Here is a 12,485-nt window from a genome sequence, read left to right as displayed (position 1 = left end):
ATACCTAAACTTTCCACATCATCTATACACTTTTGACATCAAAATTATAGGCACAAGAATACTTGGCTTGCGGCATAATACTCGATAATACTCATGTACTCAATTTCCCTGAATAGTTTTAATCTATATGGTACTTGGCAAAAGGTTTTTGTGACTGACCATTTCTATTTCTACGACGACAATTCTTGAAACCAGAGTTAATTTTTTATTCGACTTCATAAAATCGAAGTCCGCGTTGGATGCATTTGCATCAATACTTTGAGTGAACAACCCCATTAAATTTCAAGCTGTCTAAAAGGAAGATTCTCGACAATTTTTGTTCACTTGCAACCGCTAAAAGCGAAGTTATTGCGGTTGAAAATTTTGAATTGGCAAGAGCAGCCTGGACGGTGAGTAATCCCAGAATTATGAATCTAATACTCAAATAACTTGGTTTCTACGGGTCAGAATTGCGTCAGATTTGTTTCGCATTGTTTTTGTAGACAACTGATCAATTTCATGGAGTTGACAGCAAAATTTGAAATATTTTAGAAAATTTTTTATAATAAATTCAAAATTTTCAAAACTACTGTGCGTTCGCATCTGCCAGTTAGCATCGAGCCAGATTGGGTGTATAGCGTTTTTCAAGGTCGACCGATTATCGACATGGACGATTATCGAGGCCGATATCGCGGCCGATATTTTATATTTAAAAAAATTCAAAAATTACGGAAATTCAATGCTCCGTGTTCTCAATCTCAAGAAATCGACGATGCAAATGGCGATATGTGACAGATATACCCTTGCAGGACGAGTTTAACTGGGTGAGCATGCAGAGGAACTACGCTTCCTGCATTACAATCTACCTTTTCTGGACTGATCTGCAATTCTGTTTCATGTTTTGCTTTTTGGGTTATCCCAAATTTCATAGAATGTGGACAGTTAAGTAATAATTCTTTTCAATTTCAGTTTTCTTCTTTGTTGTTCAGCTTTCTATGGCATGAACAAGTGTCATCTTGTCTTATATTTTTGGTGAAATTGTTCTCTGCTCCTATTAATATCGGTCTATGATATCGGTATCGGTTAGTGAGCCGATATATCGGTATCGGCCTGTAAAAATCAATATTGGTCGACCTCTAGTTTTTATAGGCAACCCAAGAATTTAATCAGGGAAGCCCTGGAATCTAAAAAAACGCACAGACAAAACTTTATATATTCTATTTCTGCTTGAAATCTTAGAAATTGCTCTATACTTTTACTTAAGCTAGCAGAATCGAAAAGCAGCAGCGTCAAACAACACTTTACAAGCTTAAGATGTCAGGCAGCATACTCACAACAGCACAAAGATTTGAAAACAATCTCACCAGTTTTGATTCGTCGCGTTACCGTGTTACTCTCATCTTTTCTATCCCCGGGAGTTCTGACGGCCTGTACGTCAATTTCATAATCGGTGTCCGGCAACAATTCTGACAACACCACACCCGTAGAGTCTGCATTGACTTCAACAACCTAGAAAAGTAACATTTCAATCACTCTGCTTGTCAAAAATTTATTCCAAAGTCGAAAAAAAACAACTCTATGCTGTTAAATTTGTTCACAAGACCAGTCGCCAGTACCCGACAGCTTACAAGCCAATCCACTAAATATAATTTTATTTTATTTTCCATTGCAAAATACAGGAGGTTGAAGGCTCGCCTATTACTTACAGAAATAATACTGGCGATCCCCCCTGGCGGGTGTCGGCCGAAAATATTCTGGTTCATTTCAATATGAATACACCATCAGTCAGTAGTAAACCATTGATTTGTAAATTTTGAACATGATGTAGCATATTGTTTAAGATTAACCTACAACTCGTTAAGACCAGTAATAGGTGGAGCTATAGAATACTCTTGATGCTTGGAAATTCGTTTGTAAATTTTACCTGTTCGCAAGCAGGAAATAGTGAAAACCACTGCCTTAAACGCTGCTAGCGAATCAGCTTTAATGACTGATCTTCTGGCTATTTGTTGCCGCTTATCCATTAATGAACCAAAGGTAAGCACTCACATTTTCCGACGTGCCATTCACAGCTTGGTAGCGCACGATGTAATAAGACACTTCAGAGTCCGGTTGGCTCCAATCCAAAGTGTAGGAATCGTTCGGAAGAGGTCTCAAAAAGACATTGACCGGTTTTACATCCACTTGATTGGTCTCCACTCGAGTGACGACAGGCTGGGATTGCACCGACAGATCGTTGTTGATGGCCGTGACTCGGACTTCGTATTCAGTACCAGGCTGAAGATCTACCAAATTTCAATTGCAGTAAATATTAAGGACCAAATAGCAAGAGAGGGGGTATCTACTCCCAGTAATCTGAAGATATTCTTGCCAGTACAGAACATCAATACACAATTGAATATTAAATTCATAATGAAATAAACACAAATATTTTCTGCTCATACTCGCCAGGGGTAATCAACAGCAACTAGTAGAGATTTCAAAAGAACTTTGAATATCAAAAATATGACATGACTATGCTACATATTGCTGACACACTATTTCATGATACAGTTGTTGATATACAATGTTCATTATGAATATAATATCTCAGCAATTTGTATCAGTATTAACATGAAAAATACAACAAGCCCTATTAAACAAGACGTTTTGCACAAACTACAGCAAAACGCATCACTCTATAAATTATGACAGACAAGATTGTAATGATTCAAGGCAGATGGCAGAGACGATTATTTTCTGAGTACTGAAATGATGGACCAGTGGTTCCCAAACTTTTTTGGTGTGAGGGCCAAATTTAGAATTTCAGAGTACGGTCGGGGCCGCACGAATACTACAGCTATGAAACGGACCCAAACAGTCATCATGGGTATTTCGGAGTAGTTTTATTGCCCTGGCGATATTTCAAAACTGTACACTGTTTACCGCTACTTATCTGCTGCATTGGGTGTCCGTTGGATGAATCAGCTTTTCTCGTCTAAACACGCGAAGCGCGAGAAATTTCTTTAGTTTCATGACTGAATCGGTCAATATGATCGGGAATTGCATGTATTGCTATCAATTTTCATCTTGTCTCTGTTCACGTAATCTGATTTACCGGTAGAGCTGATTGAGGTGTGTTTGTAAAGGTATAGGCCCCCTCAATAGGAATTAAACATATCCTCTGATCTATACTCTTATAATTTCATAATCGACACCAATTCGCGTACTGCAGCTATTTCAACGTACCAGTAACCGTAACAGAATTTCTTCTGCCATCAACGGGAACAGTAATCGTTTGGGAGCCATCGGACGGGATGAATTCGACGCGATATTCAGTAACGTCACCCGTGGACGGTCTCCATCTCAGCGTTACCTCCTGCTCGTCAGGCTGTTCCTCGATGATTTCAGGCTGGTCCAGAGCTGTGGTGACATTGAATTAGAGCCCTTCTAATATATGATTTTCGAGCAAACACCGATAAAAGTAGTAGCTAGTGTTCTCAATGATTGCCTCAATATATTCAGTCGATATTGAAAAGGAATCCAGCCTTATGAGCATTTTCAAAATATTGGAGGATTTGTTTGGACAGTTTTACACAACCATCGCCATGCTTGGAGATGAAATAAAACTGCATCTGAACGCCTGTAAGCAATAACAAATATATCAATATATCCAGTCCCGCATTAGAAGATTCTAGTTTTCTTGGCTCCCAACTAACCATTCTTAAGTTTATGAGAGAAAACTAGGATTCGATATCAACTCAACTTGATTTCTGTTGTATTTCCTCCTCATTTGGGATTTGATAAAGCTTCCGAGTTTTGCGAATTGAGTGATTCCAACTCTAATCTAATTTGGTTGTGTAGGTATCATGTAATTACAATCTTATTTGGAAACGCAGAAAATTTGCTTTCCTATTCTCTGCTACCACGCTGTGACGTCATGAAAATTGCTGATTTTTTTTGCCTGTAATGCCTGTTTGCAACATTTTATTCAAAGCGCGATATCTACTCGATATTATCGACGAAATGATAATAAATAGGGCTCTATATTGAATTGTTGATTCCGATAAAAAGCGGAAAAGCGTCGTGCATTTTATCTTACGTGAGGTGACTCGCACAATGTTGGGTCTGCTGGTTTTTCTTCCGTCAACCGCTACGACTTGGATAACGTATTCTGTCGCGGGTAGCAGGTCGGATAGGACAGTGCCGCCCGTAGTCCCAGGGACGAAAACAGAATTGACTTCGGAGCTGTCACCGGTCGAAGACACCGGGAAATATCGGATCTGGAATAAGAAAGTAGAAATTAGTACTGATACGTTTAATTGTCATTGTTATTCCATTTTATGTTATGCGGTCAGTAATGAAGAAGTTCTACTTATTGCCAACTTGCATAATTTACTAAAGTGGGTATGTTTTTGGAATACTTCTATTTGAATAATTTTTCAAGCAAAACTTCTTAAGAGCTTCTTTGAGGTACAGAACTTCAATATGCGACTGAATAGTATATTCGTCAACAATCGGATCACAAAATATGACGTCACCGGCATAAAGTTTCAATTATTCGGGGCGGAGAGAGCGCTTAAGCTCAATGTACTATTTTTAGACGTTACACTAACTACTTCTGTAGGCACAGGCTTGGTTGGCGTCTTTTGATAAAATCGACTTCAAGGCATTCAAATGAAAGTGTGAATGGCCTCTACAGACAACACGAAATCTCTCGTCTTGATAATTTTGGCGGAAACAGGATTATCCAACAAATGTTTGCCGATGGCAGAATTTATGGCCTTTGCCTGTTCTGAATTAAGCTTCCGGGTTTAGCAGAGTTGATGCATGCGTTCTTATAAATCTAGGGACATGCTGATTTATGACTTCCTGCGAACATTGTTTCGTCTTTGCCACATAGCCACAATCACGCTGGCACTCATATATACGTGAACCTTTGTGGAAAAACTTTGTGGAAATGCAGGATGAACGTCTTTGTGTGTCACAGGGAGCGGTTGGATTTTCGCAAAAATCATATTGGTCTTCACTACTTACTCTTAACATTGTGAATTTTGAAATGAATTTTACCTTTATGAGCGAAACAGTCATAAAAATAATAATATTAAATAAATATATGCATTTGAAGAGGCACTTGGAGATACAGAACTTTGGTAGGTCTATTCAATTGAATACCGTAGTATATTGATATTGAATTAAACGCGCATATCTTCAGCTGCCACTCGGCAAGAGTAATCGTCAACAACTAGCAGAGAATTCAAAAGAACTCAGTGCATCAACAGTCTTATTACAGAATATGATGTGAAATGCATAGAAATTTGAGTTATCGAAGCGAACAAACATCTTAAACTCAATGCACTATTTTTAGATTATACACAAACTCCTTCCGTTGGTACAGACTAGGCGGGTTTTGATAAAAGACAGAACATAAATCTGGATAATTCGCCCAGGTTACTATTCCAATTTTCACGTCTGTGACATTATATTTGGTGGGAAGATTGTTGACATACGAAATTATTTTCAATATTCAATCCTTATAAGGTGTTCCACGCTTGCTACTATGTTCAATACAGTTCGAGCATAGCAGACGATGTTCTCGCTACAAATTGAGCATCTATGAGGTGAAATCAGCTCACCTCATACGTAGGAGCTGCATCATCGGTGTCCCACGTTATTTGCACAGAGCTAGACCCTTCTGTCGGGCTGTCGGTGGCTGGTTGGATAATGGCGTCTTTCGGCTTCTCCAATGCTGCGAAAATATTATACTTAAAGTAGTATTGGCCATCGGAAAAAATGGTCTTAACTGTGCGTCATTCAAACTAGGCATTCAAAAATGTTTGAAATTGTATGTATGTATGTTTGAAAGTATCGCCCTAACGACTGTGCTAAAATATCTTCAGTGCAGATAGATCATCTACTTAAGTCATTGCTAGGGCGATTATTTTTTGACATGTGAAAATAAGTGAAAATTTTGCCAAAATGATAGCGTTAGGTCAAAAAATTGTCAAAACTGCTTACAAAGTCAAAATTTTTTTCGCCTCTGCATTTCGTTTGTATCGTAGATTTTACACTGTAGGTGAACTTATGATTTGATATTTCACATCTTGTACCCTACTTCATAGGCCTACCATTGTAGACGACCCATTGTCTGCTCATTGTGAATCATAAACGGTCAAATGAAGCGAATAGGTTGACATGGTGTTATGCTTAACGTACCGCAATATCCTAACTGAAGCAAGACTGCTTGGGCAGTGCATGGTTCTTATATCAAGAAGCGCATGATGAAAAATTGCGATGTAGACACCATTGTCAGAATGAAGCAACACGGTTTGTCACCAGCAGTGTACGCACAACTCCGGTGTTGTCAGCCAACAACTGCTGCTGTTGAACGTTCTTTCTCCATTCTTGGCAAGCTACTTAGTAGGGACAGATACTTTCTACCCGAGAATGTAGGAAAGTGTCTTTCGTTGTACTACTACAAATTTTAATTATTTCTACCAAAATACGTGATGTAACTATTGGAATTCTTCTAACATGCAAGTGTTTTCATGTAAAAATTTGTCAGTTTTTAAGTCAAAAACATTTTTTCATGTTAAACTACTTCGTAAGGAAAGACAGTTCCAACCAGAAATGAATATAAGTGGTACAATTTTAATATCATGTGCGAAAAAAACCTAATTTGCATATGCGAGGTCAAAATTAGTTTTTTTTTTAAAGATGTCAAAATTTGACTTTTTCAAGTCAAAATCTTCCGTTGTCAGGTAAAACAAAATCGCCCTAGTCATTACTATCCAAGTATTTGTTAACCTATTGATAACTACAGCAATGCCGTTTTGGCCATCGGGATAAGCAAATTGTATAAATGCATCCTAAAATGGATGCTATAAAATATAGGAAAGTACCAAGCAACTTGTGTGTGAAAAAAATGAAAAAAGCCAAAGCGAGTCACACTACCAAAGGTGACTTATGCAATCAAGAAATATGATGAAGTGTGCCAACGCTGTATAGAATTGCTGCTTTTATTAGTCTGTTCGATGTGATGCAAAAGGCCTTACATGTTGTGATTAACATGCGGTCGAGTTTAATGGGTAACTTAAATTTTCATGAAATCAAACGGTCAAGTTTCGTTGCCGATCTAGTAGCAGAGATAGACTCTATTTGGCTTTCCTTAATAGACTCAATCAGTGTTTCCAGTGCACGATCATGAGTACAATGACAATAAGAACAATCAAAATTCTTTCCTGACTCAATTTTCCGCAATATGATATTTACGTTAAGTAGTAGGCAACTTGCATTTCAAAAACAAGATTTTTCTATCCAAACAATGACAAACACTTCCACACACATGTATCATGATATATCTTACGTGTCCTGATAGAAGCCTCAACGGGCTGACTGTTGTGATCATTGATGAGCGACGTAACCTCAACAACATACTCGGTATCCGGTTGCAAATTGTTCAGAGTAGTCGCGATGTACGATTTACCAACAATCACAACTGATTTGTCCCTGCTTCCAGTTGGATAATACACAACCTGTTGTGAAGGAATTGCTCTGAACATTGTAGTGTGAATGGATTGTATCACTACATGGTAAATTTCTAGATACGGTCTGCCGGAAAACTGTAAATTGTATTTAGCATTAACTTGAGTGGATCAGAGTACGTATGCAGCCGCATGAAGACACTCGAGTAGGCTACTTCTAACTAAAATTTAAAGGCAGCTAGCCTACCTCTGGATCTCACCATCCAGCTAATTCTCAGTGGATCTCAGTGGACCAACACCACCAAGTATAACTAGCATGACTTCAGCACACTCACTGAAAATATAAACGGGCTATGGTAATACACTAATGTCATAAGTACATGTGTTGCTTGGATGAAACCATCAAGTCCAACTGCAAACGCAAATGAGATAAACAAGATTTGTAATGCATAGTTCATTTTGTATAACAATATTTAATAGTAATGCATTAGATGTGTGATGCGGTTTGTCTTTGCGACTATGAAAAAATCGGGGTTCGTCAAAGGCTTGTAGATTAATGTAAGGCTTCACCAGGTTAGCAAAGATTGAGAACTACCAATCTAACGAAATCCTAGTTCATATCTCTAATAAAGATAAATTTCTTACCCTATATGCCGTGGTATCCTCGACTTCGTCCCAATGTACAACGACAGACCCTTCTTCTTCACCCACTTCTGTCAGCACGAAATCAGGGCTGGGAACCTCTGAAAAAGGCAGAATCATCATTACCAAATTCAACAAAGGTAAAGCAAAATACCAACCAGTAGTCACAATGCTTTCGACAGGTTCGCTCTGTTGATTGGCTGTTTGGGCGACGATTTGAACAGTGTATGCGACGCCTGGCCTCAAATCTGGGATAGAAAGAGATGTCAAGTATTCAGCATCCATCGCTAATCATGTTAAAACAGCATGAAGTTTGAAAGATGTCGAAATGTTCAAATACGTATCATTGGTGCTACCACAAAGAATACAATGCAAGTTTGGTGTTTTTTTAATCAACACTATTGTACTGTACTTTGGGACAATGTTGTTTGAGGCTTGATCATGATTTCACTGAAATTACATTTCAACTGATGTTTGTAGATTTGTACTACATGTTTCGTATGCTGCGCTACGAACAATCGATGATTTAATGCATCCACAGTGGTAAATACCACCGGAACTGTAATTCTTGTTGATAAATTAACTCTTGGTGGCTAGGAGTGTATCAAATCATTAGACTTAAAACAAGATTCTGATTCAAGTACTTGAATCCTTCTGCCAAGTCGTAGACATGACACCACGAATAAATGATATCTTTGGAAATATATTTTCAGTTCACTGGATAAAGCAGCTATTTCGTTATGTCGCCATGACACTGTCACTCTTAAAGTGACGCAAACCTATCCAAAAACCACCTTCTAATTTACTAAGGTTGAACTGTACAATAATAGGTTGTAAAAAAACCGTTGAAAGAGGAACACATAACACAGTAATTCTGTATGCCAATCCGCAGAAATACCCATTCACTTACCGGAGAACGTCACATATGTATCATTCGTTTCTATCACTTGATATACTGCAGTGGGGTCATTGACTGGTTTAACCCGTACTGAATACGTGGTCACACCGGGTGTATCTGACGGGTTCCATATAATGACAAAGCTATCGTCTGTAGCGTCAGAGAACTGCACTTCTTGTACCGGCTTGACTCCTGAGCAAATAATAAATGGTAGAAAATGAAGAAACATGTGACAATGACGGTTCCGATTTTCCCAAAACACATGACGATCATAAAATTGAATATATATAATCCTAACATGGGCCCATGTAGTATTTTTAGAAGGAAAATGTCAAAGGTGATCGGATTGGTCCAAAACTTCATGTGGAGTAAGTCAAATGACAATTTTTCGAAGACAAAAAACTTTTGAGGTCCGAATTCCCATGCATTTCCCTATACCATTCTTCCTACGAGACTTCTAATAGTAATAGTCCAGCATAAGACTTTACTATGAGCCCATGCATTCGCTATGGAGGAAAAGCTCTTCTGGCAAATTAAGCTATGATGCAAAAGATCACGGTGAGATATTGGAGCGATATTGTGCGACCATGATTCCCTGGCTATGCCACAACATTGCAATTTCACTCGTAAATCTGATGAAAGCCAACTCAGTACCAAAATAATTCCAAATTTTATAAGTATTCAAGAAGGTTTGCCTAATTAAACTACTTACTCCGGCGGCTGTGTTCACAGACTGATTTTCATTTACTAGACAGCTTTTGATGGAAAACTACTTGTGGCGTAATGGTGGAGCGTCTGGCTTCTTGATCAAGATATTGTGGGGACAATCACCGGCCGGGTCAGACCAAATACCTGATTAGCAACACTGGTATCAATGGCTTACCCGCTTGGCACTCAGCACTACCGGGATAGCATGGAGGGGTGGTGCAAGACTTAGAAAGCATCACAAGACTATTTCTTCACCTCCTTTACCAGCGGTATATGCGTATTATGCCCTCATGATATGCATATACACAGATCGCGTGTATGTACATCATGAGCCGGTGCTATGCCCCAAAAACATAGGAGACCAAAATATACAACGTCATACCCTATTCCTTTCACACTTTGGATTTTGTGAAGTAACAAGTAGTTTTGGGATTGGTTTGTATCCTTTTAGTGAGTGAAATTATCATATCCAACCAAAGAAATAGTCCCTTGAATTATGTTAGCAATACATGTTTTCAAAAACTCCTCTAATTGTAATGTCACCAGTCATTTTGCCTTGGTCGCGAAGATACATCTTTTAATTTTGAATGTTGCACACCTCCGATTTACTCGTAAACGTATGGAAATGAACTTTTTAAAACTACCTACTGTAGTACATTTGAAACCCTTTATTTTCTACTTCGACTTGAAGTTGTTTTGACATGTCTTGGAAATGACTATTTCTAGTTGTACTCGAGTGAAAATGTAAGACATTACTCCTACTTCTGAATGAGTAGCAATGATAAAAGCGTAACTCCAAAAATTACTGTCTGGTTGACAAAATTGAAAAGGTATGCAAGACCTGTTATACTCAAGTTTTTAATTGAATTTAATAGTGTTCAAACCTCTGGATAAGTTACTCCAATATAATGGAAGGAGCAATAAAAGAATTATATTCATGGCAACTGTTACCCCCGGTCAATAGCCTATTCAGATCAGATTCCCATAGACCATACGTCCGTGTCGCTACAGCCAATCAAAATCTCATCAACATACCAATGGTCTGCACAGTAGAAGTTGCCGGACTCCTATGGCCGGATTTGATGGCCGTGACTGTGACCTCATATTCACCGGGCTCGACGCCAGTGATTTCATAGAACGGCGACGACACACGTTGGATCACAGGCGAGCTCGAATCTCCCACCGGATAGTAAACCACCTGGAAACAATTCGGGGAAGAGTTCAGTGGTTCACCACACAACAAATTTGCCCGAGCCACATTCATATTGACACAGCGATCTTTAAAATGTTTCCGTCGTGTGAAATCAATAAGCCTTTTGAGTGGGACTGCAGTCACTCTGGTCCCTCAATAGCATTACAATTTTATTTGTGAATTGTAAATGAAAGAAGTTTGACGCATGTTCATTAACTGGAGAGTTGAACAACAAATATTAAATCGATTCAGGAATTAGGAATATCTTTTTTCTACAGCATGTCATAAAATAGAGTTCATAGTGTACATCCGCCATGGGTATGTCACAATGCTGGGAGTGTTATAATAAACTGCTCAAAAGTAATCCATAACAAGTTTATGACCAGTTGTATGTGAATAACAGGTTTTTTTTACCAAAATTCTTTAAATTTCGACCATACCTTAGGTAGTATCATAGAATCTGCAAACAGCTAAAAATCATATTCAAGCTGGTTGTTTTTAGCAGGACTTCACCTTGCAGAAACTACGATACAACCACCCATACCACATGTAATATGAAAAAGGCAGCGGCAAATTTCAAATTTTTAAGTTGCCAATATTTGCTTTAAAGTTGCATGCGTACATTTGTCGTAACTATATTTTATGGTAAGTATGATTTCAAAAGGGTCCTTGGTTTTGAAAGAAATTTCAAAACCAATGCTCTAGGAGACTTGTCTTGACAATACAATAGATTTCAAAACTACATGAACTGTATCACACAATATTGACTTTGACTACTATTCGTGTGCCCTGTATCACGAAGCTTAATACCAAAAATCGATATTGACCAACTTGAAATTGCTACATCGTTCTTTGTCATAACAATCTTGACTGTTGATAAGCAGCCAACCATGCAACAACAAACGCCAAAATGATATTTTAGGCATTATTACCTCATATTGGTCGGCGTCCATGTCCTCCCACTGTATCTGCACACCTTCCTCGACCGGTTCGAATTCCATGTTGTCGGGCGCCGGTAAGGGGCCTAAAACCAGGGACAGCATTTCAGTTTGATTAATTAGATATCACAAGCAAGATAGAAAGACTAGAAAAAAAATTTTCAAGGACATGACAATATTTTGCCTGAATTTCAGCACTCTCGCATCTATTGATTACGTGTCAATCGCTTCAATATCATCAAACACCAAAATCAATATTCAAATCTATTTTTCACAATGCTATTTACATTTCTTTTCGGAACCAAACATATCCTTGCTACTGCTTCACCATGTATTTTCAATGCAAAATATATGGTAAATCTAAATATAATAAATCAATATAAAGGAGAACACTTTCCACAGGCTGCAAAAGTTACATACGACTACTTTCGTTGGGTTGGCTAAAAAAAGGTTGATTTTCCGACCAGACTCCCGAAATATCCGTATTTACCTTGTATTAGTCTAGTTTACTAAAAAAAAGGTAATTTTTCCAACTTGACTCCTGTATTACTCGTTTTTACCTTATATTAGTCGAATTGACTAAAAAATAGGTCATTTTTCCAACTCGTACAAAACATAAGTAGGCAAAATCTAAAAGAATATTCTTAGAAAATAGAAATGTTACT

General features: G+C 38.1%; 1 protein-coding gene across 3 annotated transcripts in view; it reads right to left on the bottom strand.

Moving 5' to 3' along the window:
- The window catches only part of LOC145455859 (collagen alpha-1(XII) chain-like), a 59,809-nt gene that overhangs the window by 31,282 nt on the left and 16,042 nt on the right, over window positions 1-12,485 (bottom strand). For all 3 annotated transcript variants that reach the window (XM_080333878.1, XM_080333881.1, XM_080333879.1), the window contains exons 20-30: window positions 11,815-11,906; window positions 10,726-10,888; window positions 8,995-9,174; window positions 8,243-8,332; window positions 8,088-8,185; window positions 7,325-7,493; window positions 5,595-5,707; window positions 4,061-4,241; window positions 3,208-3,381; window positions 2,029-2,264; window positions 1,344-1,488 (exon numbers count right to left, since the gene is read on the bottom strand). In XM_080333878.1, coding sequence (XP_080190004.1) covers window positions 1,344-1,488; window positions 2,029-2,264; window positions 3,208-3,381; window positions 4,061-4,241; window positions 5,595-5,707; window positions 7,325-7,493; window positions 8,088-8,185; window positions 8,243-8,332; window positions 8,995-9,174; window positions 10,726-10,888; window positions 11,815-11,906 — 1,641 coding nt within the window. The remainder of the gene's footprint in view (window positions 1-1,343; window positions 1,489-2,028; window positions 2,265-3,207; window positions 3,382-4,060; window positions 4,242-5,594; window positions 5,708-7,324; window positions 7,494-8,087; window positions 8,186-8,242; window positions 8,333-8,994; window positions 9,175-10,725; window positions 10,889-11,814; window positions 11,907-12,485) is intronic.

The sequence above is a fragment of the Botryllus schlosseri genome, chromosome 14 (genome assembly GCF_051294905.1).
Source record: "Botryllus schlosseri isolate E-star chromosome 14, Bs_hap1, whole genome shotgun sequence".
In the NCBI taxonomy this organism is placed as follows: domain Eukaryota; kingdom Metazoa; phylum Chordata; class Ascidiacea; order Stolidobranchia; family Styelidae; genus Botryllus; species Botryllus schlosseri.
Note: the sequence above shows the minus strand (reverse complement) of the source record. Positions and strands in the feature narration are given on the sequence as shown.